This window comes from Cyanistes caeruleus, chromosome 16 (genome assembly GCF_971803275.1).
Source record: "Cyanistes caeruleus chromosome 16, bCyaCae1.hap1.1, whole genome shotgun sequence".
NCBI classification, from domain to species: Eukaryota; Metazoa; Chordata; class Aves; order Passeriformes; family Paridae; genus Cyanistes; species Cyanistes caeruleus.
The window spans coordinates 417,742-443,397 of NC_141716.1; the positions used below are offsets into that span (position 1 = coordinate 417,742).

Below are 25,656 nucleotides of genomic sequence, written 5' to 3' on the forward strand. Positions count from 1 at the left end.
CTTCCAGGGGCTTGCCTATACCTTACAGTACCCACTCCTGGCTCTGCTGTCACTGTTCTCCAACACAGCAAACTGTTACCCAGAAATCAAGAGAAATGCTTCCTTGTTGCTCCCTCATACTTGGCCTTTGGAACAATCATTGTATTCTGCTTGAATTATTTGTCTCCGAAGAAATGGTGGCCTCAAATTCCTCTACTCATTTATAGATTACATATTTTCCTCTTAGAATTCAAAGCAGCAGGGACTGACATTTCTACTGTGTATCTACCAGTGAAGCACATCTATACCTCCCTGGCATTTTATTTAATGAAAGATTTGCATGGTATGAAAAATAGCAAGTTTTTATTGGTTCATTGTGATGTTTTGCTGAAGAAACAGCCACTGTAACTGTATAATTTGAAACCTGGAAAGCAGATATGAGCTGCTAAGGAGGAGCAGCTTCATCTAATATTTAGCATCACACTCTTTATGCAAGAATACCCTACATAACTCACTTCAGATTCTGCCAAGACTTTCAGCTCATGCATGCTTTAGTAGCTGTACCACGCATCAACAGCTTATGCATTTGGAGTTACCACTACATATAAACTCATTGAGACTCCTTTCAATTTGGTAAAAGACAAGAATTCACTACAAAATAACAGGAATCCCATCATTCTGCTATAGCCTAGAAGGCACCTTCCATTAATAAACAGGCAAGGTATATATACATGTACATATATATAGATATATGTGTGCGGGGGAGGTACTGCTGTGGCACAAGTTTTAGAAACTAAAACCTGAAACACATGGAAAGCAGGAATCTTCTCCAAACTAGCAGCAATCTACTGCCAGATTTTTAGGTAGGACTGTGCAAGCATTCTAGCCAGGCCTCATTGCTTCTCTTGCCAGGCGTAAGCAGGGTGCTGACCCTTCAGCCCAGAGCTTGCAGCCCTGAGCAGGTGGGGACCTGCACACAACTCCTCTTATTGTGGAGGTGCAAACCTAACAGAATCTCATTCCTCTGCTGCTGTGTATTCCTCCATTAACTCACAGAAACCACATTTCAGAGATGCTGTAGAAATATCAACACTCCTGCATTTGTAATACTGCCTGCAATGTTAAGTTTTCTACATATATACACAGATTATAAAATCAACTGAATCTGAAATATGTAAGACATTATTTTTCTAATCTGTTCTCTTGACATCTTCTTTATGTCTTTGGGTATATAATTCTCTCGTAAGCAAGTGACTGAAAATTTACATGAAGGGAAAAGAAAACATACTTTATTTCTCAGCAACTCATAACCTTCTGTTTATCACCTTGCAAGTTACAATAAGTACTAGAGTCACCTTGAAAACAGTTATTTTATTCTAAAATCGCTATAAAGGCAGCTCCAATTAAAGCTGGCAGATGAAGAGTAAGGTCAGATGAATCCTCGAAAAAGTGGTTTTGTGAAAGAAACACCAAAAATAACAAAAAAGCTTGCTGCATAGATCTGAAGATTAAATTAACAACTTTTCAGCATTTTTCCTTAATCCTTAATCAGGAGACCTTTGTACAATTACTTTTGTCAAGTTTTGGACCCATGAATTCCCAATTCCCAGTTGATTTTATAGCAGGAATACTGGTATCTTTCTGCTCATACTAACATTTCCCTGCCCATACCCGTATCATCTTCAAGAAGAGACAGAACGTGAAGAAATGGCATTTCATGGTTCCTCTCCATCTCTCTCCTGAAATCCATTTTTCCTGAAAACAACGAGAATCTCTTCAATGGGTATGAAATATTGGCACGTGCAACATGCACACCTCACACCCATCTCAGTGTTTATTAAAGAAAGATGTGGAGAGCGAACTTCCTATAGCATTTCACCATGTCTGAACTTCACACTTGAAACCAATCTGAAATTGATATACTTATTTTCTCTTCCTTCTCCCTCACTTCTGCAAACATCATAACTGCACCAACAAGAACAAGGTGTGATAGAAGTATTGCCTCACCAGGCACCGAGTGCCCTTTTCAGAAGTGCTCTTAAGGAGACTACATATAATGAAGCACCAAACCTTTTTCTTCCAGGTACTCCAAGGCAGATCACCTTTTTGGAGAGGCATCCCAGAATTCTGACAGCATCGCAGAGCTTCACATGAATAATGTGCAGGAAATCATGCTGAGCATCTGGGATTGTGTGTCCCACCCAAAAGCTTCTAAAGGCAGGAGACAACTGAGTACCTAGACACACAACAGACAGTGGGATTTCAATCTATCTCTTGTCACTGCCTGATGTTTCGACTGCTGGGAGAGACTTTTTCTTTAAGAAAAGATTTGTATAATGATGAGTAAAGACAGAAGTTATCACCTTAGCCAAATTCCACTTCAATGCACATTATAGTGGACAGGTAATATACCTCTAAATGAGAAAGTTTGCAATGAAAAAATTTTGAGATTTCTATCACTGGCATCACAGCTGGTGTATCATAAAACAAAAAAGGACACTCAAGCCAAAATTACTCCCCATACACAAAAGAAAAAAAAAAACAACAAACCAACAACAACAAAAAAAACAATGGAAAGAAAACACCACACGGGAAATTTGCTTTCACTTCATTCCAAAGTCTCAACCCTTCTGACCAATTCCACCAGCTCAACTGAAACTTGCTTACACAGCAAATACAACAAAATAATATAAGCCTAGAAAACAGAAGCAGACTGAGACAGTATGTTTCTCTTCCTCCTTTAAAACTGCCACTCAAATATCTATTTTTAACATTTCTTGATTCTAAAAATCAAGGTAAGTGCTAATCCACAGCCACTCCAGCTACAAATTGTTAATTAATGTGCATTTGGACTAAGGACTGTGACTCTCATTTGTGAACTGATTTAAACAAGACAACTGAAGCAATTTTTGTCATCTATTCTGTTCCTTCCTCTCCTGAAGGTTAGACCTCTGTTTATGACAAGACTGCATCTATTGTTTAAATGCTGCCCTCTACAACTCAACATTTAAGCATTTAAACAAACCATTGTAGCCTTTAATCTGCATTTCTACAGAAAGCTGTAGTGGCAATAACTGGCATGCTCACCTCACTTTAACATGCTTGCACACATAAATCAAAGCTCTGAGAAGTGAGTAAGCGTGAAATTGGTGGGAATATCTTCTGGTTTGGTCTACTGCACACTAAGATAATTAAGTGAAAGATGGACTCCAGGATAATGGCGTTATCACATACACTGGGATTTCCAATTGTTTGCAATGGCCAACACAGAAATTATAATTTCAAATTATTCACGATATTAATGTTGTGTTCTGCATCAACCAGTCCTGGTGGACCTGCACCTGTCCATCTCCTTTGAGCCATGCAACAGTGGCAATGCCTTGCTCCACCAGGAAGCCAAAACCACCATATTCTCTCTTTTTTTTCCCCTTGTATAAAGGTCCTTGTACCCCACCTCATGAACTGCTGGGGTGAAGCAGAACAGAAACAGATTGTGGGGACAGCAGAGGATTTGTGATGTAGGACACAAGATGCAACAGGATGCTGTAGTGGCTCAGGGACGCAGAGGAAAGCTGTCCAACCCCACCTCGTGCTCTACTAGCCACCAGAGCAGGTGTCTCAGCATAAGTCTTGGTTTTCTAGACACATCAGATCAGCTCGCACGTGAGAAAAGGCAAGTAGTACTCCTGTGAGGGCATTACTCCACCTCTCCACACACCACTCTTGCTCAAAATCTCACCAATCTTTTGCGTAAACGCTTCAACAGTCTCATAATTTGCAGAGATGTATCGTGCTACATTTTTATTTTGGCACTGGGTTAGTTTGAATAAAGTAGTCATGGCCTCTCAGAGTCAGAACTGGTGAACAAAAATCTTTATATGAAAATAACCAGAATTTTTAAGGACAATGCCCAACAAGCATGAACTGAAGAAGTATCTTTAAAATGAATGAAAGGTAGGAGGTGAAGCCTTAGAAGATCAGAACTGTGCAGAGGGGCACAAAATCCACCAAAAATAAATGCTCTTGTCCCAGAGGACAGGTTTCCATGGTGAATTTCAGGATTAAAATACTTCTTTAATTTGCCTTCAAACTTCAAATTCAATTTCTTGGAGAAAGAAAATTACAGAGGAAGAAACTCCCTTTCTGCAGCATCTCTGAACTTCCTGCTCCTCACCAGAAAAAAACAAGTGCAGGGAGGCCACATAAGTGAAATGTTCTAGATACTGAATTCTGTGAAAACTTTTTCAAAATTTCGCCTTAGATTCAGCTTGGCATTAGACAGTTTTACTTTGCTTGACCAGACTGTTTTTTTCTAGTGAATGCAGGGGTATTCAAACCCCTGTACAGCAGTGCATTCAAACCACTGACATTTTCATTTCTGTCTTTTATACCCTTTGTGCTCAATGTGTGCTTGATTGCAGAACTCAGGCTCGCACTTACTGCTTTAAAAAGTACTTCTGCATAGTGTTGAAAAGGATTTGTATCAGCAGCTAGCACACAGACTAGGCAAGCATTGAACTGGTTGTCCAAGTGTTTGCACTTGGACTTGTCGAGATTTTAGCATGAGCACAACTGTTCAGACAAATGCCACTAAGTAATTCTGAGACCTAACATAGCTTCTTTGCTCACATTTTTACTATTCCCTGAGAGTATTGGGAAAGCGCTGACTGACAGTTCCTGAAGGTCCAAGACTTACATTCTACACCTTATGTTCACACAGGAACACTTCAGCAGGAAAACTCTCCCAGCACAGTCTTCTGCATCCAGCAGAGGTACTGCCAGACGGGAACACTGTTAATGCCTCCCATCCCCATGGATTCTCTGTCTGTGCACAGAGACTGCCTCTGGTTATGCTGAACAGTCCCCCTGGAATTGAGCTAAGACCACCAATTCATGGAGTGCTAACTGCCAAGGATATGTCAGCCCGTTGTCACAAGACTGAACTGAAAAACTGGCATTTTTGCTGCACTTTTTCACAAGAAGAGTCACATCGTTTACGTGACAGCTTTTGCTCAGCTTTTTCTCCTAAAGGAGGTAAGAAATGGAGACAAGGCTCTGTTAGTTACTTCATCTGCACCCTCTGGACAACTCATTTTGCCTTTCTGCACTTCAATTTCTCCATCTGCTAAATACTGGTGCTTTATTTTAAGATGATCCAGCCAAAAAAGTGCTGCATGAACCAGTATATTTATTCTTAATACACTTCATAACAAAATTTTCTTCTTCTCTAAGTGAAACACTGAAACTGAAAAGTTTCTCCACCAGCTTGAGCTGGTTTTTGATACCATGCTGCCCCAGCAGCTCATCCAGAGACACATTAAAAACGAACTGATGTGATGCAGCCTTGCCTCCACATACCACCTGGACATGGTAACTGCTGCCACTGCAATTTCATTCTTGCTTGCTGTTTGCAAGTTTCAGTTCCTCTGGTTATGTGCTGTAAAAATTTTGATTCACACTTTACTTTCCAAATATTGTGGCTTTTCTTGTGCAACTGCTTAAGAAAGATGGTCCATATTGTGCAAAAGGATCTCTTATGACACAGTGCATGCACAGTATAACAGACAAAACCCATTAATAGCCTGGCTGCTCCTTCTAGCTTTATTTCAGGTCAAGATGCGTATTAGTTTTCAATAGGGAAAAAAACTGAGGTCACAGTGGAAATACAAGATGTACCTTGTTGTTCATGGTGTTCACATTCTACAAGCAGAAGGTGCTGATACTGCAAGATGAGAGGCACCTGCTAGAACAGGCTGAGCTTTCTCAGCTCCTCCTGGCTTCTGCACCCCTCAGGATGAAGTCTGTAGGGGCAGCAGAATCCCTAAAAGGTGCTCTACCAGACATCATGAGAAACAGAATATCACCCTACATATTCCTTCTTTTTTGATCTTCCTCTGCTGCTCGGTATAACTGCAGAAAACTTCCAGCACACCTCACCAACAGATTGATCCATGAAGCAGGTTTTATCAGCTTGATCTGTTCACTATGCCAAAAATCAAGATGAAGCCAAGCAACACTTAGAGAAAGAAAGGCTTGCTTAACAGTCAAAAAGAAGAAAACACACATTTCTTCAAGAACTGTTTTGCTCACTGAGTAATTGCCACATTTGGCAAACATACAAAAAACCCAACCCAAACCAACAACAAAAATCAGAGCAAAGTAATAAAAACTGTGCATAAGCATTGATTTATAACAACAGGAACTGTCCACAGTTGATTTTTTCAGAGAACCACCACAGCTAGTGAATAGTGAAGGACTATGTAAGGATGTCATAGGTCTTAGTGACCCGTTCCAACCATGGAAGTGTTTACTTCAATGCAGAAGTAATGATCTGTGCTTCGTTTTGACTCCTTCCATTCATCTAAAACCAAAACTCTTTCAAATTGTGCTTAGTTCAAAAGCCTGGACTATACTTTCAATTCAGTGGTCCAATTTTGTTTCTAAACGCTTTTTGCTTTTGTTCCCTAACTTCCAAGTGCAGTTAGTCTGGCAAATTTCTTCTAAGTGTTGAAAGATGAATGCACAGAAGCAAAAAAAGCCATCTACAGTAAGATTACGTGTCCTTGCACAAGGGCTTTGCAATCACTGGAAAGGAAGGCAGTAACTAGCAAGAACATGGAGGCAACGTCACAACCAGAGGACTGAATACAGCACAGCCCTGGGAGTTCAGTGCTGGCAAAGCTGAAGCCCTACTCAGTAAAAAGCTCAGCAAAACAGGTACTGGAATACTCAATGCACCGTATTTCATGTCCTCTCTACCATGTGATGACAAAGCTCAAAACTCCCACAGTACTATTCTCTGGTATAAATAACTTAATTGGTAAATCTCACTCTTCAACTTTATCTCCCAAAAATACTGTCTTTGGTCCATATAGCCTGAAAACCATTCCTTATTTACTGATGAGTTTTCAGAACACGTTCTCCTCATGGGAAGAGGCGATTTGTGCCAGCACAGAGGATGGGACATGTATGTGTAACAGTGGTAGTTTCCCACACACATTTTTAAGAGCCAACAAAAGAGACAAACTCTGTGAAAAGTGTCTCCCCAATATGCACATCTCCTTTTCCTGTTGAGGGATCGTGCGTCTGACAAAGCAGTGCTCAAAGCAAGTGCACTTCTGCAGCATTCTTCGGAAAACTTCTCTCACAGTTCTGCCCTTATTGTCTTGTCAACACCTTCTCCCTAAAAACAGCTGTTTCCCATCTGAACTGATTCCTAAGCACAGCTTCAGTAACACAACAGACAGAACCACCAGCATCCAGACAGATGTGAGCTAAAAAATAATATGCAAGCGTCCAGTGATTATCATTTGAAGCCTTTGATTTTCTTTAGTAAAAAGGGAAGTAAATAAAAGGTAAGTGATCAAGCACCCTTCATATGAAGGACCAGAGTACTTTCAGTCTACAATATCTCAGCTGACAACTGTCAGTGTTGACACTGAATAAGGTAATTAACATCCAGTTCCTTTTCACACTGTCCTTAAGTAGTTGACAGCCATTCAAACTGTATTTCCTTTCTGTCTCCTCCTCCTCCACAGATTAAACTAAATAAAAGATCCCATGTAATGATGGCAAGAGTCAGTAATGACAAAAATCTAAGGAAGGCTGACAAAACGTATTTCTAGCATTTCTAGCCTGGCACCTAGAACTTTCACATAATAACGAAGCATCATAAGTAACACCATCAACATCAGCACCCCCAAGGAAGAACTAGCACTGGGTCTGGGCATGAGCTCCAATCTACCAGAATCCTGCTTTAGCACTAAGTGCCAGAGCCTGGGGTGGGACCTAAGCCACTGTTGAGCCCACAGGGCCAGGAAAGGCGCCTGAGCCTTGCAGTTCTGGAGGAACACTGGGAGAATGTTTCCTGGCATGCTCTGGCCTGGGCCTAGCAGCATTCTCCAAACAATTGTCAGGCACGGTTCCAGTTAGGATAGGCCAAGGACCATTCCCAGAAGGCAGTCGAAATGCAGCCATCCTTCTCTGAGATTCAGAGTGTAATGCTACAGGACAGGACCAGACCATACCAGCTGGCCACAGGGCCAAAGAGTAAAGCCTGGCACTGTTTTGTTTACTACATTTGTAGCCTAAGTCTCTTGCTTAACAATACAGGGCATTAACCACTGATCAGGTCTAACACAGAGAAACTTTTGCATCCATGCCTTCTCCTCTGTGACCTACATATAAAATAGCACACAGCCTACTCATGCATACCTACATTAAGCTTGTCCACTTTTCCCACAACAACATGGATGTTATTTAAGAATCAGCTTTGAGAGTCCAAAAAACTTTTACAGCTTTCCATTACTGTTCCTTCATACAAAATGGAAGGGCCTTCTTTAGCCACCTAGTGATGAGGTCAACAGCCAAGGCTTCCTGTGAGGTGATTCGTTCAAAGCAGTTGTCAGATTAGCCAGAAAGTCCCATGGGACCAGAGACTTTGCTGTGCAGCTGAAACCCACCTATCTATCTGAGATAAGAATTTGCATTTTAGTGAGTTCTTATCAGGAGTCTGCTGCCAAAGCAAGGCCCTCCACCAGTGACACACACACTTTCAACATCATTCATTTTGAACATTCTCTCATTGTCAGCTTCCTCAGCATCCAAAATAATCCCTGAATGCAATCTTTTATGTTTTCCCCTCTTTCCTGACAAGTATTTCCCCCATGTATCCCATGACAGGTTGTTCCAAATCATACTAGCATGCCAGAAGCACAAGCAGGCAAAATCTTCAAGAGAGAAGTGTTATCACTAATGTGATTTACTGTAAATAAAAGCAGATGTAAGAGGATATGGATGATGTTGTTAGGCTTTTTTAAAATCTAAGCCCATTCTGTCATGTACAAAGGTAGTAAACATCTGGCAGACATCCAGCAAAATGAGACTCATGGGTTTAAAGCTGTTTCTTAGTAAACTGCTCAGATCCCCAAGATAGGCATCACTCCTTGGTGGCAAGCTCAGCAGTCAGGGTCACTAGTGCAAAGGACTGTAGCAACCCCTCTGTAAAAGAGGTGTTCTCAGGGAAGGGGCAAGCAGTGTGATCCCTCTCAGGGATCAGCATTTGCCCATTCTGACACCCTGGGCCACAAGATGTCAGCAGAAAGGATGTGGGTTTGGTGTTACTGGCAGCAGCTCTGCTTCACAACTGAACCAGCAGCTTGATTCGCGCAAACCAAACTCCTGGCCCAATCATGTGAGGTTTCACACCCAATATGTACACTCAAACAGATCCTAACATATCCTTGAGGCAGGAGCCCTGGAAATGTTGGTCCTATGACTTAGCTAGTGGTAACTTAACTACAAATCCCCAGGGAATACATAAACAGCACTCTGCGATCAGATGGTTTGTTTCTTTTTTGTTTTAATTGAAATTGTATTACTGAGACAAAATAAGACTGGTCTACAAAGATTTTTAAGGACTAAACAACTGCACTTGTTAAAAAAAATTTTAAAAGTGTCCTCATTTTAGATAAGCAAAGTGGTTTGGGAACCAGCAAATTAACCTGTTAGAACTGACCACAGCAAAACCAGAAGTACAAAACAAAAGGTTAAGAATGGTCACAAAATTTATTCCATGAGTCATAAAACAGATTAACTGCAACAAGGCATTATTTGTGTGGCACATATGCTTCCATAAAAATAATTTCAGCAACAGGAATAGCAGTGAGAATGACCCAGTACCTTCACATGAACCTAAATGTGTCTGTAACTCAGTTCCACAGTCCCATCACCTCATACCAACCTTTAAATAATAAGCACTTAGAAATCTATGGCCCTCTCTGCAGCTCAAAGATACATGACATGAAATTGTGACTGTTTCCAGAACTGTAGGAAGTAGCATTGCCAGCTGGTTTGTAACAAGTTCTTCTGCTGATAGCACTGGAAAGGGCAGACAGGCCTAAGATGAGCCACAGTGCCAGAATAGTCAATTCTGCTTTTCTGTCCCTAGGTTTGAAGAGGCATATCAGAGCAACATTCAGCTTTGGGCACTCAGTGTCTCATGGCCTCATGAGACATATGGCACTCAGCTGTGTAAGCAAGGAGGAAGACCCATTAGGAAGAGTGAAGGAACTTTTCTCATCACAGAGCTGTTTTCTCTTACACTGCCCTTGAGATCTGCAGTTCAAAGGGAGCCAATATCTCTTCAGACTAATGGCATTTACAGAAGGCTGAAGGTGATTTGCAGAAGTCAGGTGTTTTTACCAGCCAGCCACCCTGAGGTTCTGTCCCAGTACAGATCCACTGCAGTTCTCTACGTCTGCTACAGCTTGACTCAACCACACCTGCAGAGGCAGTGTGAAAGCTTTAATCACGCCTGTCTAGTTAATTAAGCAGGACTCTTCATCTGCAGCAATATTTAAATCCAACACTTTGATCAGATCTCAGGCATGCCATTGGTACAATCTCCAGTCTAGGTTTCTATTTGTGATACAGAAGGGAAAAGCAGTCAAAGGTAGTGCTCAGTCTGGATGAGATGACTTCGCATGAATTGCATTGCTCTACAAGAAGTCTTTGTAGCTGACTGAGAAATGACATTGTTGCTTATTTCAAGTCTTTCCTTGTCTCTAGCTGTACTCACTCATGGTAACCAGGGCAGGCTGACATTTGCACAGGAATTTCAAGCATCATCAAAATCAGAAGATAAATCACCATTTACATCCTAAACCACACTACAACTGTGCAAGGCCTTTACCATTGCAGGCTGGAAATCCATTTGGAGAGACAAAACCAAAAAAGGGATTCTACAGCTGGAAAAAAGCTGGAAAGAAGACAGAAATTTATACAGTCCCTTTATATTTTCTTGTAAGCGCCTGAAGCAAACAATAGGCAGGCAACAGAAGAAAGTAACTGCTTGAAAGCTTAATCTGTCCCAGACTGATGTGGGTGCCCAAAGGCAGACACTGCACTTGGGAGATCCCATTTTTTCAAGCCTCAGAAACCCTGTGTGTCAGATGCCTCTGGGAGTGACAGGATGTGTATGTAGGAAAGCTGGGCACTAGAGTTCAAGACATAAATAGATTAGAGAATCCAGATAACAGCACGGGAATTATTAGAAATAAAATTAAATAGTTTTTGAGAAAGAATATTAAAAAATTAAACAATTTGGCAATTTAGTATAATCTGAAGCAAAATGTAAAAACATTCTTGAAATATTTAAGGGATGGACACTAAGGAAAAAAGAGAACTAAAAAGATTAGACATTATGTTGGGCATTAAGAAGACATTTCTAATGCTAACAACATCTAAACACCAGGATAAACCATCAGAAATTAAGATCTTTCCACATCAAACATGATGGGACCATCTGTCAATGTTCTCTACAAGGCTACTTTTCATGATTCTAGAATGCAATGTAAAATTGAAGAATTACATTTCCCACACCTGCAAACCAGTACTCCTGCCTATGGCAGAAATACTGTGTGACCTGGGGAGTGGAAAATTATCAAAGCTTTGTTTCCTATATTTAGGGACAAACAAGTTCCCACAATGGGTATCAGTCTGCTTCCTGCAAATATCAGCTAAAAATGTTACAAAATCAAACATACATCCACTATGTATCAACCAACTCTCATACTCTGCTCTCTGCAATGCTTGGTTCACTTTTTGATCCCCATGCCCTTTCCTGTCAGAGCTCAGGTTGCTGTCCCTCCCTTCCCTCAGCTCCCACAGTGCTATCGCAGGAGAATTTTCTTGCAGAGGCACCAGAAGGTTTCTTCCAGAGGCTCTGGGAAAGCCCAGGGCAGCCAAGCACTCCCCTCCTCTCCCTCTGAGATCACGGCACATGTTCAAACAACAACTGGCAGGCCTGAAATGAGAGGGAGGGACAAACGGCAAAAGAGCTGATTGATCACAGCACAGCAACCAAGATGAGGGAGAGATGCAGAGCCAGAATGAGGTCAGACACCTCATCCCAAAGGATGTAACAAGACCAAAGTAGGTCTGAGATAAAGGATAACAAGGGTCAGATGCACACCAAGCTGCAATGAGTTAAGGGAAGCAAAGAGAAATTCGTTTTCGTTCTCACCTGTATGGCAGTAAACTGGTGAAACTACACAGGGGATTTATTGATATTTTCTCACCATGGAAATTCCATGAGAGTGCAAAAAGAATAAACACCTTCTTTCACATAAAAAAACTTGCTGTACTCCTACACAACTGATTTGTAAAGCCTCACTGCAAAAGGCATGGGCTCGGCACACCATTTTCAAAGTGACACACCAAGCTCATACAGCTGAGAGCAGGAGAGAACCTGGGTGTTCTGGATCCTCCAACCCTGATCTTAGATCTGTGTCTGTAAACTGGGCTCTCTAGACCACAGGCTCAGACGAATAAATATTTTCAGAGCTTTCTCTTTGCTTTGTTTTGCTTTTCAGTTTCTCTCTTTTGCTTCATCTTTCTACATGCAGACTGTTTTCTTCACTTTCTTTCTTTGTATCTGGGGCAAAAGAACCTTTTAATCTATTTGCATTTCAGCCTTTAGCCACTGACTTTGCATTACACTTGGTCTAAATAGAAAACTACTAGCAGAATTGCCAACCCCAAATTCAAGAATCATAACAAGTACCCCTAAAAACTCAGGAGCACTTTTGCTTTGCCAGTGTTCTATCTTCAACTCATGCTTTACAACCAGAAGGACTACAAACATGTCATTTAAAATGAAAGCTGTAATCTTCTTCAATTTACATACATCAGGAACCGGGCTTTATAAAGAAAAAAAAAGCTCAGTGACTTTAAACAGAAGAACATCTTGCTCATTTGCAGTTCTAACTACAGGCTGCAGGTGACCAACTGACCCAAAATAACAGATCAGCAAAGCTAATTTAGATCACTTCCAAACAATTTCCTTTCCCATCTCCTTCCTCTCCCCCAAATGCTCTTTTAGCTGTCTCGTAATAAAGGAGCAACATTACCCAAACCATATGGTTCACCTTCCAGAATCAGCGTTTATCTGTATCTACTGAGGCTGAACAGACAGAGAACAGGGTAAGACAGGAAACTACAGCTCACAGCTGAGACAAATGGTCTACTTGCTACTTTATTAGAGCACCAGAGCCTCATCTTGGATGCAAACAAGATTGTGAAATAGAAAGGGAAGGGGGTGGGCGGGGAGGAAGACCAAACAAAGCCTGTGATGCTTATCATGTTTCAAGATGGGTGGAGTGCAAAACCCAGAGATAGATCAATTACACCTACAAAGCAAGAAAGGGGAGCAAAACATAAATATTTTGAGTCTGTAGGCTGTGGGCTAATTTACCTGATGGCAAATGTCTTACTGCAACATTTATACAATTGATAGGATTGAAGAGGACTTCTAGTTTTCATACAAAAATAAAGGAATGCATGATACTAAAACCTAAAAATAGTACTAGTACAATTACTGATACAATTTGATACCTATCTGGTAAGAACAATTCACCTTTCCTACTGTTTTCATGCCTGCACAGAACAAACAGCAATTGCTCAAGCTAAAAGTACATCCTGTCATTCTGATATTAAAATTTACAAGTTGGTGGTTTGTCTCTGGAAAGATGAAAGAGACATTCATATACCATGCAGTGAACAATTTGGCTTTATATACTTGCAATTATCTGAACTGTGGGAGCTGCATATGCAGGTTTGAGTTGATTGTTTGGTGAAATAAATGAATGTGGAGAAAAACATGATGCAGCAAAATACCTACCACTGCAATCCAGTGTGTTAGATAGCTATTGCTCCAACACTTCCACATGTAATTCATTATTAGATCTACAAAATAGTAAAAACCTTTAAAAACCTGACAGCTAACTGCTGTGTAGTCACTATTTATTAGAATGATGGTGAATGAGTATGTCTGAAATGGCTCAGGGCTCCTGTTCTCCTTACTCGAGAGCTGGTCTTCACTGAAATATTAGTGTCAGATTTGACTGGGTGTCTGTGAAATGACCATACAACAGTCAAACACACCACAACCTTTCTTTCCCCAATAAATTGTGCATGACTTCTCCATAGCAGTTGACACTCCAAGCAAGAACAGTTACCCAGAGCTGGGCAAGCCTGAGGGCTGCACACTGCAGACACAGCACCTGCAGCAGCGTGCTGCAGCCCCACACTCCTGCACAGGACTGCATGCCACCAGACAGCTGCTGCCGTTCATCCAGCCACTCACTCCAGCCCAATTATCACCTGGTGTGACTCTGTCACACAAAAAACGAGTATTTACAAAATTACACAGGACAATATAAACATTTCTGTATACATTACAGAGTTAAAAGAGGCCAAAGGATTCACTGAATCTTAAAGTCTGGAGACTGAAAATCCTTGTGGTTTATGATCACACCAGAGACTTAACGACTTTTCTGCCTTTATGTCTTTGAAGTTTATCTTAGTCCTGAAACTTTTCCTGAAGTTCCATTAGGTTCTGACAATTTTCCACCTTGCTTTGTCTGTGATCAGTACTTCTTTAACAAGGTTAGCAGCAGTACATTTCCATCTACTCCATGCAGCTCTCCCTACCGCTTAAAAAGTTTGGCTGTGCAATGAGCCTTCACTACTACAGTCAGTAACAGCTGCATAACTGCTGTATTGTCTATTAATACTCCTGAGTTACACAGCGTTTCTTCAAGGATGATTCCACAATTAGCAATAATACTATCCCTGCATAACAAAATGGCAAATAAGACAGGACAAAATATTGTATGTGTATATTCATATTTAAATCGGTAACTTCAGGTCATCAGCTGTGAGCTGGTAGGAAGGAGTTTTTCCTTCTCCTTCCTTATGTTGAGGAAGTATCTAGGACAGCTAGGACTACTGCAATAATGGTATACATATAGTATCATAGCTGTATTATATTATAATTTAATAGAAAATGCAGACTCTGCTATAAAAATCCATATTGGAATCGATTGTCTTGGAATCAATAATCTCACCTTGTCAGATGTGGAACAAGCCACAGGGTGAGGCTATTGGGTTTCATTCTCTCCATAGTTATGATACATTGTACTGTAATAGATAATACAAATGAATATATATATTATATATGTGCACACACATACAATACAAGTATCAACAGGAGTACCAGAAAGTAAACAGGAGATAAACTGACCAGGAAGGCTTTCTCATGTCCAAAATTAAATGGAATAAAATTACTATAAATCACATGCAAAGTGACAAATGATGGGACATCTAAGTTATATTTGCAGATATAACTACATTTGTCGAAATTACTTTAGGTATAAAACATAACAGATTCTAGACACTATTTCATTTAAATAAATAAACATTTGTAGCATTTTCATTAAATGAGTATACAACTCACAGTAAAATATTCTTAACAGGGACTAACACAATTTTTATTGTTAGAAAATAGAACTCCATGTTCTATAACTTTAAGTATTTAATTATAACTTTAACTATACTTTATATTAAACTTTATGTACTCACTTTAATAATTTATGAAAGCAAAATATGGACCACAATCTTTTAGGCAAAGCAAATAAGAACTGAGTCCCTATGGTAATAATGAACCTATTTTCCCCTGCATGTTTCTAAGCATGAAAGGGAAAACGTATCTAAGCATGTTTACAGAAAGGGAAACCTTTCTGTAAACATGATCACATATTCATCTCCTAAAACAGATTAAAATACTTCAGGTAAACTGAAGTTACTTGAATTTATTTGCAAATGCACGGTATTAAATGCTTACAATATTCTAAATATTTAAGAGATTCTTGTACATTACCAGGGAACACAGGAAGCTGCTGCTAGCAAGCAACTTCAGTGCTGTGAATAAACCCATAGAATTTAGCTGTTTGCTTTTTAAAACATTGTTTATTGAGAACATTTAATGAGGACTAGGGCTTCAATAGCAAATATTTAACCAAGAGCACGGATTCCCTCACATAAGCACAACTGTCCCAGCCTACTTGGGGAAAACTCATTATGATGATAAAAGATATGAGATTTAGCTTTCCTTTATTTAACCCAAGCTATTGAAGTTCCTATAGAGCAAAAGAAACCATACCGCACATCTGTCTCATCTCCTTTTTGACAGGGACAAGTTTTCAGAAGATCTGAGTACTGCAGCTCTCCTGCACAGTGCAGCAAAAATTACATCTGGATCATATGGAGTACAAATCATTTCAGTACAATTCACACTATGGAAAAAACAACTAACTTTGCCCAATCACACTGGAGTGTTAACCTGGTGCATTACTGCAGGAAAATAACAGTGTACATTTATTTTGCACTGGGTAAGTTCTGACCACATAGAACATGAGCTGGGAAACAGAGGTCCATGGGGCAGGAGGGGTGGCTCCTGTGCAGCAATGCCAGCACCCTCAGGAGAGACAAGAAAGGGAAGTTGTGTGGCCTGCATTTGCAAGGCCAAGCAGAACTGAGAATACAGAGTCCCAGGACTACAGCAGTACTTTCATCAGTGTCATAAAGAAAACTTTTGGTCTATAACTGCATCTAATCCCAGTGATCATATAGATTATATTATCCTTGCACCTTGTGTCGGCTGTCCAGTGTGGGATGTGGGGCAGAATTCTTTCCTGTAGGCTGTCTTGCTACAGGATTAAGTTATGGCCATCCACATTATTTATACAGAAAATATTTAACACTCCAAATTTTATTTTTAAGAATTTCATCCCACTATTGTTTTTTTTACCCTCACCCATGGCAGTAGATCCTCATTCTCCTTTGCTTGGGGCAAACACCATTCAGCTATCCAAAAGCAGTTGTACAGAGATTCAGTTTGTAAGATGTAGGTCAATGACTGAGGAAATTGACATTATTTAGGACATCACATAAATATTTGACACATGCACAAAGTTAAGCCTGTGTATGACTGCTATTTTAAACTAAGGCCCAGAGATAAGAAAGATCCTATCCCTCAGTACTTTATTCAAACATAATTACCAAAACATAAATTCCATTGGGGAGTAAAGCTGGACTTCCAGAGCCAACATCACAAGATAATACTATAGCCACCCTACACCTGGTGATCAAGCGACTCAGGAGGGCTCTGAGTGCCAGCAGTGCAAGCCAAGACCTAAGCGAGTGCCCTCTGTCAGTATCTTCTCCTGCCATTACCTAGGGCATATTACTCACTACTGCATTAATGAAAACTGCCAAGTTAATGAATACAAATAAACAAAAGACCCTTTTGGGTTTTTTAATACATGAAAATCCCATTTAGCTAACACTGTGAGTACATTTAGCTGTAAGAACCAGAATTAAAAATATATGTAGCTTGAATCTACATTCTAGCCTGCAGCTAACAAAATCACAAATTCAGTACTTAGGACAGAGGAGTTTTCTGAGGGATTTTGGTTTTGTTTTGTCTGTAGGGTGGGGCTCTTCTACATCTTACAGCTTTTAGAAGAAAAGCTCCTCTCACTGAGACAGAACCACAGTTCTAAATGAAGCCAACTGGCACTTCAGTTGGAAAACTCAAATGAAAGGCTCTGAGTTCAACCACCCGAGAGAGAAGAGAAGGGTTCAAGTAGAGACTAGTTCATAAAACAACCATATCCTTGTCATTTATCTTTTATGCTAGACAGTTTGCCACTTTGGTGAATCTGAAAAAAAATCAAGACAGATTGATTTTAAAAAACAAACAAACAAAAATCTTGCCAGAAGGACAGGTCGAAAGTGGCCCAGGGTCTATGAAACCAGATGTTAGCCTTTATATGAAACCAGAGTTTAGCCTTTATCTAGGAAAACACCAGAAAGAATTTCTGCCCTGACCAACCTTTCAGAAATCTCTGCAGAGACTTCCTTTGCTTTGATTCTTGATCTCTGTGTGATCACTAGTTTATTCTTCTTTTTTTTTTTATGATATATCTGTTATCTAGTAAGTTTTACTGCAGTCTCTTCTAGTTATTTGCAGGAGTGTGGTGATGAATTCCACATTTAGAACCTATATAGGAAACTGGAAATATCCAGATGGATTTTCTTCTTCTGACCTAGCCCATGAATAATTTCAGAGGCAGGTATAATTGTTTCCACATGCACAGGCACACCCGGCACAATCGCAAATTTATGCTTACCACTAAACAAAGATATATGTACAATACTTATTTATAAATAACAGACAGGGTAGATTTTCCAAGTGGGTGTAAAAGCAACTTCTAAACAACAGCAGCCACCAAAGGGACGAGGCATTCTGAGAGAGGATCCGCTGCCGGGTCCGTTCCTGCCACCCCTGCTGGGACCGGCGCTGCCCGCGCTCCGCGCCGGGGGCGAGAGCCCACGGCTCTGCCGGCCCGCCCCTGGCCACGGGCCTCTCCAATAGAAACTCCCTCCCAGTGCTCCGGAGCCGGGCACAGCACTTCCATAACCTGTGTCCGGCCGCCCGCCCCGCAGCCCCCGGCCCACCGGGAGGAGCCGCTGCGGGCCGTCCGCCCGGCCCCTCCGTGCCCCCGAGGGCGCTCCCCGGCCCCGCGCTGCCACTCACCGACTGCAGGAAGCGGAGGGTCCCCACGTAGTCGCGTTCGGTGCTGAGGATCTCGTTGAGGACGCAGAGGCGGAGGCGCAGCTGGCGCTCGGTGTCCCTGGGGCAGGCAGCGGGCTCGGCGGCGCTGGGGGCGCCGGGCGGCTGCGGCGGCGGCTCCATGGTGGCGGCGCGGGCCGGGCGCTCCGCTCCCCGCTCCCTCAGGAGCCCCCCATGGCCCCCTCGGCCCTGCCTCGCCCGCCGTGGGGGCGCTACAGCAGCCGGGCGCTGGGTAAAGCCCGGCCGCGGGACATGCCGGACTAGCGGTCAGAGAAGAACAGAGAAGGGAAGTCCCGGTGGCAGGGAGGGAGAGCGAGGGGAAGGAGGGACGGGGCGGGCGCAGGCGGCGGAGCCAGGCCCCGGGGGCCGGCGGAGAATTGCGGGGCGGGGCTGGAGTGAGGGGAGAGTGTCTTTCTCATCTCCTCCCGCGCGTCCTCGTAGCCACACGTCGTCCTCACACACCGCCCCTCGCACCCGCATTGAATCACCCCCATGCGCTGCAGACCTCGCCCTCTCGGCCCCCTGCCCTTCGCAGAGTGTTGTGCTGCTGCACATCCCGCACAGCGCGCTCACACATCCCGCACATCCTGCACATCCCGCACATCCTGCACATCCCGCGCAGCGCGCTCACACATCCCGCACATCCTGCACATCCTGCACATCCCGCACATCCTGCACATCCCGCACAGCGCGCTCACACATCCCGCACATCCCGCACATCCTGCACATCCCGCGCAGCGCGCTCACACATCCCGCACATCCTGCACATCCTGCACATCCCGCACATCCTGCACATCCCGCACAGCGCGCTCACACATCCTGCACAGAGCCCCGCACATCCCGCACCGAGCCCCGCACAGCGCGGCCGGACGCTGGGCTCACCCCACGCCACACGAGCACAGCACAGCGCGGTGAGCGCACCGCGGTTTCCCGCACGAGCAGGGCATTGCCCCCCGCCCTACGGCCCCGGCCCTGCCCGGCGCTAAGGAGGGGTCGCACAGGAATGCACACAGCACAAGGGACACACACACGCAGAAATGAGGTACCACAGACTTCCGTGGCAAGAAAGAATAAATACAAAAAACATGTTTCATCGCCGTGAATTCAAAATGCAGAGGTTTTAAGATGGTTGCAACTGCTTGTGCAAAATGAGTGCACAGCGTAAGGGCAGGGATAAACAGGGCAAACTGCACACAAAATCAGGGCTGCAGCTGAGCACTACTCCCCGCATTCCCAGAGAGCTAATTTGGTTAATACCGGTGGAGATTCTCCCAAATATCTTCATTCCACCATAAGAATATTGCCAGGCTTTTGTCAAACTATGAATACCTTTTTCTTTTTTAACTTATCTCTTTTTTTAATTAAGGGGAAAGCTTTCAAGAGGAAAATTTTTAAAAAATTTAAAATGTTTATAATGTTAATAATGTGAATTCTTAAGAAGCATCGGAATAGAGACACTTATTGGATATATTACCTTGAAAAGTAAACTTAGCAAAACTAAACATAATAAATAATGTAATAATTGTCATCTTTCCCAGGCTAAACCAAAACACCTCTCGAACTTTTTTTTATCTCAACATGGGTGCTTTTTTTCTGACTTGACTGGTCACTATTCTGTTTTTTTAGGTTTTCTGTTCAGGAGTAAGTGTTGGTAGTCTAACGTACCCAGCTGTCATCTCAAGGCTTCATGGATATCGCATTACATGGAATTAAAAGCAGGCTGCAGGCCTGCAGTGTAAAGAAAATACCTCAAGTGCTTTCAGCTCTAGGTGTGGAAATTGCCTTTATTAAGTGTCACTATTTTATTTCCCCATGTGTCCTAATGAGGCAGTCTTGGGTCAAGGCGTGCAGTTATCATGGCTCTCGTGATACACTTCCTGCATCTTCACCAGTAACAAACGTTCCCCTCACCCTGAGTCAGTCTGAAGCACGATTGCTCGAAAGGGGAAGGAACGTGAGGGAAAGGTCTTATCTCCCCGAGTTTCGGGGGTCTGACAGAAAAACACCAAGGGGAGGAATTGGCCAGGGTGGCCAGGCTCTGTGCAGGTCCCAGCCTCGCTGAGGGGCGCTCTGGGATGTGGGAGAGCACTGCAGAGCAGGTCTGGGACATGGGCAGGGAAGCAGAATCTCCAGAAGGTCAGATTAGAAACTAAATTCAGTGGTTTTCTTTCAAATTATTTACATTTAACTTTTTTGTTTTCTTCTGAAAGTCGCTACAGAATTTTCATTAATTTACTCATTTTGTGTCCAGTTGATCTCTTTTTTTAAATCATCAAATGTGGTTTGTTTATTTTTCTGTTTGGGGCAAGAGGCAGCAGGCAAGACTTTCTTTTAAAATATCCTAATTAAATAACAATACCCTCACAATAGCAATTGCCATCACCCAAGCTATGCCCCCACCCTGTGGCTGAGTGAGAAAGTCGTTAGTTTTAAAGTTCTTAATTTGCTATCTCTGTCTCCTTAGCTTCCCTCAAAAATCCTATAATAATTTAATTTCTGTAGCAAGTACTGAGACAGGAGCCCATCACAGCATAAGTAGGATGTTACTGGAGCAATGCCTCCACCGCTGCAGGGTGAGAGACTTTCTGTCACCGTGGTGTACAAGCTACATTGCTTCAAAACACTCCTCTAGCTTTAGTGGTGGTATTGAAAGCATTACTGTGTAAACATTTTAAAAATTATGTTACTTGTGACTTGGAAAGATTAAAATGATAAGGAAAAAGGCTTCCATTAAAATTAAAGGCAGATTTTTCACTCTCTTTTAGAAAATGTTTTCTTTTGCCTGTAGGAAAAATCATTTTGGCAAAGTCCAAATTATTGCAGACATACACAAAATCCTTACTTCTGAATGGATATTCTATGAGTTGCTAGTGTGGACTTTTATTTTAAAGAAAAAGAATATGTAATTAAGCCAGCAAGCTCTTTTATTATTGAAGGGCTACTATATAATAACTGGCTGAAATTCCACCTGAAAATATGTTCCTTCCAGCTTGTTTTCTTTAGCTTCATTTTATTTTTTTATATTTTTTAACAGGAAGTAGTTTACAACTACTGTTCAGTTTTGATGAGAATTTTTACTGTCAATATGTGTTTTCAAGTAAGCACTTCAAAAGCAAACAAAAAAATTATGTTCCTTTGTAAAACAGTCAAGGAGTCAATTACAAGGAGTCTGACATCAATTACTATGAATTCAAGGTTTTTTGTGAAGATGTAATTAATTTACATGTGCTTGTAAGTTGTTTGCAGGTGTTACATTTTTATGTTGGCTCTCCTATTAGCAGCAAGGTGATAAGTTCTCCACGTGGTATCACAATACCAAAGGAAATAAGCACCCATGATGTGTTCGTCTGCATATTCAGCCTTGTAGGAGAAAATGTTATTCACCCTTGGCCTGCTGAAGGCTCTAGGAAAGCTCCAGAAAGTTGTGTGAGATGTGATTTGTACCCTATTTCCTATAAAAATAAGATCTAGAAATCCTGAGTGATTGTAGAGTTTGTTTTACACTGCTATACCCTTTAGACTCAGCAAGAAAAGCCTGATAGACTGCACACCTGCCTTTCCCCCACTCTTTTTCTTCTCCTTTAAGCACTGCTGTTCCCTTCTAAAAAGCACTATCTGTTCATCAGACTTCCCAAAAGCATATTGTTCTGAACTTTGATAAGTTAATAGATGGGTTTTTTAGATATAGATGCTAACTTTAGGAAGCTTTGAAGCAAATCCCTATTTCTGGCTTATAAGGGAATTGCTGCTCATGCATAGTTTCAAAGTGACTTGATGACCAAGGCAAATGTGGGAGGGCATTACATATTCTGCATGACCCTTTCTCTGTGAGGACAGTGTATATATGATTTATATAACCAATTCTGTTCATTTATCTGTTTTTGTGGTGCTAAATAAATTCCAGCCTGTCATGCTTTGATTTATGAAAACGTTTATACAGCTTTCCAGTAGAATTTAGCACACCACAATTTCACTGTTTATTGAAGCTCTCTGTGGTGAAGAGCCCACTGACAGTAAGAAATGTTGGGTACATTGTGCATCTAAGAGCTAAGTTTCTGAACTTTCCTCTTCTGTATTGATCTCCACTTGGTCTTTGTGTGCATCTCCTTATGGTTGTGTTAAAAGAGCCACTAAACTGCAGACCCCTGTGTATTGGTGTACGGGCAAGCTGTCTGCATCTCTGGGTGAGGATGAGTCTCAAACAGGTCACGAATGGCAAGGTAACTTTAAGAGAAGCTTAAAGCTGGGCCTGAGCTTTGCCTGGAACTTCACAGCAGCCAGGAAACACTGCGGTAAGGCAGACCAGCAGAGAGGGATTGCTCCTATGAGCACAGGTACCCTGATTCCAGACTGGTACACCATGTCCATGGGAAACCCTAAATTTACCATTTCAGTTCAGCATTCACTAGCCCACAGCTCTTTCCCCTAAACAGAACAGAAATGCCCAAAGACTCATTGGAAATCGGTAAGTTGGTTGAAATGTGGTTCCCAAAACAATTTTGGCACTCAAGCCCTGCTTGTGACGTACCTGGCTCAAGGTAGTTGAAGAATTTCCTGAGCTAGAAGTTGTATCTGGACCATTGCTTTACTAGCCAACAACAGGCCTATTTCCCACTGAATCCTCCATTGACACACATTTAGGCATTGGCTTTTCCAGGATCCTTTAGCAGTTTGTTCCACATTCAGTGATAACTAAAAGGAAAAAAAAAATATTTTCCTTTAAACCTGATAATTTTCTTGGTTGCATCCTAACTTCATTACTGCAAAAAATAGAGCTCAGTCACTGTCTACGCTTAATTCACCATTTAAAGATTTTGCAGACCTTTTAGTTTATTTCCTCTCAGTGCTCTCCACACCAAGTTAAAATGCTCTAACCTGTTAGACTCTCCGCATATGGAAGCCATTTTGCATGGCTAACCATCTTTCTTTCACTTCCCTGTGAAAGAGGAGCTCTTACAGGAGCTCTACTATGTGCTTTGAGAGACAGCAGTGAAAGGTTTGTGCAAGATATTAAAGAAGTCTGTGTGCCAGGGACCTGTTCAAGATACAGTGGTCTGTATGCTGCTTCCACAGAGGGTCTCAAATGCTGCTGCTGAGCAGAGAATAAGCCCTGACTCAACCACCTGTTTATTGAATGGCAGCAGCTAATTTAAATTCCAACATTGCATCAGTAGATATACAGAGTAATTCTAGAAACTTCAGTCAAAATAATGTAGTTATTAGAGATTTCCATGTGAGTGGTTAAAGTCAGGTTCTGGCCTGTGTGCAGCGGATGTGAATCACCTTTCACCTGCCCATATAGAATTCTTTGCAGATAACTGATTTTGCTAAAGCCACTGCTGATTTTATTCTAGCTAAGAACTAATCCCTTTGATTTCCACAAATGATTAATCTCCAAGAAAGAAATATGGAGGTAGTTTGCAGTGAGCTTTGCAGAAATAATTTCTTAGCTTCCCACTCTCCAGGAATCTAGACTCCAGTGGAGCATTTGCATTTCTCTCTTTAACATCAGCCTAAAAATAGGTTTAAGATAAAGATGCTCAGGTAACTTGACAGCAGAGTGACTTGGAACAAATAGAGGCTTAGAGTGAACATGGTGAACAAAGAAAAAGAATTGCTAGGAAGGGTTGGATGGAAGTCTCTGTGATTGGAGGATAATATAATACACACATTCAGTTAAGCTCTGAAAGCACTTAATTAGACACATGGTGTGTGGTAGAAGGACGTAAGAATTACATCCATTTGAAAACAGGAAACTGAGATGCATATGTCTGAAGTGGCTGCCCAAGAATACTGTCAATATGTGCAAAACAGAGCCCACTCAAAGGGGCTCCCACCATGTCACACAAGTTTCCAGTCAGCAACTCCGATTTTGTCCGTGGGGTTGTGACGAGACAGCAGTGCCCAAGGCTTGTGCTTCTCCTTGGTGTCTGATAACTCTTGGTGTTTGATAACTCTAATATCATAGAGAAAACTGAAGGCTAAGATCACTTCATGACAAAATGGATTCAGGATTTGAGAAGAAAGTGGGAGATACTATAAACTGTATCATGGGACCTGCAGGCAAGCTTTTATAAAATGTTATATCGGTGTCTCACTTGGCAGAGGGACAACACAATGAGAATGAGAGTTGCAGCCTTCCCATGAGGTCAGGGGAGAGGGACAAAACTTTTTGAAAATATTCCTGATATTGAATTCACTTATTAATTGGAAATTAAATTATTTCCTTTTCATAGTTTTCAGACTAGTGTCAAATCCTAAACACATATAACTGGGGAAGAAGCATGTGTTATTTCATATATTCTGTAGTCAAGTCAAAACATTCAACATTCAACTCCAGGAGAAGGCTGTATTTGCTATTACTCACTCCTCTGACACCTCTTTTCTTTCTGCTGTCTGATTCACTTGTTTTATCGTATTTCCCCTCTTTTGCCCTCCCTCAATTATACTCACCTACTTAAAACTACTCACGTACTAAAAAGTGCATAATTAGATTTTCATTATGTTCTTTCCTGACATAATTTTTGATTATATAATTAAGGGTTCTCACTGAGCTCTTGAACTGAGAGAAGACTTTTGGTTTAATTAATCAAATGGTCCTTCTCAATTCAGGGTATTTTTAAGCAGTTTTGTTTTTAAGTCAGGTGCAGAAAGTGTTTCTATTACTCCTGACATAATGCTGTATAAGCTGATCTTTACCTCCTAAAGCCAGCAATAGAGAAGCATTGCCTTGACAGCAGGGCCAGGTATATTTATCTAAAGAAAATAAGATACATCAAGCTTCAATATGCTTGAAGTAGGACATTTTTTTTTTCTTTTGCAAATTCTTTTTTTTTCTTTTGCAAATTGGAAGTTTGTCAAATTTTGATTAAATAGTTAATTAAACTGGGGTTGTTCCAAGTGATTTTTTTCCCCATATGAGACCATTTACAAGTTTGAAACTCCTTACATTTTTTTTCTGACAAATTAACGTTCTTACAAAATTTATTCTTTTTTTGGGGAGTACTAAAAAAGGCTGCTGGAAGTTTTGCAGATTGTATGCAGGTATTTGCCCTGAGCTAACATAATCAAGCAAAGGTTCACTCTTGGTATTTTGTTCTCTGTAAGTACATGAAATAAAAATAACATGAACAATAGTGATTGGTTTTGGTTTTGTTATAAATTGCTTCTTCCTAACTGCAGTTGCATTATTTTCTCTG

At 41.5% G+C, this 25,656-nt stretch overlaps 1 protein-coding gene across 6 annotated transcripts in view; it reads right to left on the reverse strand.

Annotated features, from left to right (window-relative positions):
- The window catches only part of PREX1 (phosphatidylinositol-3,4,5-trisphosphate dependent Rac exchange factor 1), a 129,522-nt gene extending 110,817 nt beyond the window's left edge, over positions 1 to 18,705 (reverse strand). For 3 of the 6 annotated variants that reach the window (XM_086852442.1, XM_086852441.1, XM_086852440.1), the window contains exon 1: positions 18,422 to 18,705. In XM_086852442.1, the coding sequence (XP_086708568.1) occupies positions 18,422 to 18,580 (159 nt within the window). In that variant the 5' untranslated portion in view covers positions 18,581 to 18,705. Of the gene's footprint in view, positions 1 to 12,890; positions 12,994 to 18,421 lie in introns of those variants that run through there. The other 3 variants (XM_086852439.1, XM_023940126.2, XM_023940125.2) reach the window with 3 other exon arrangements.
- Positions 18,706 to 25,656: the final 6,951 nt, after the last annotated feature.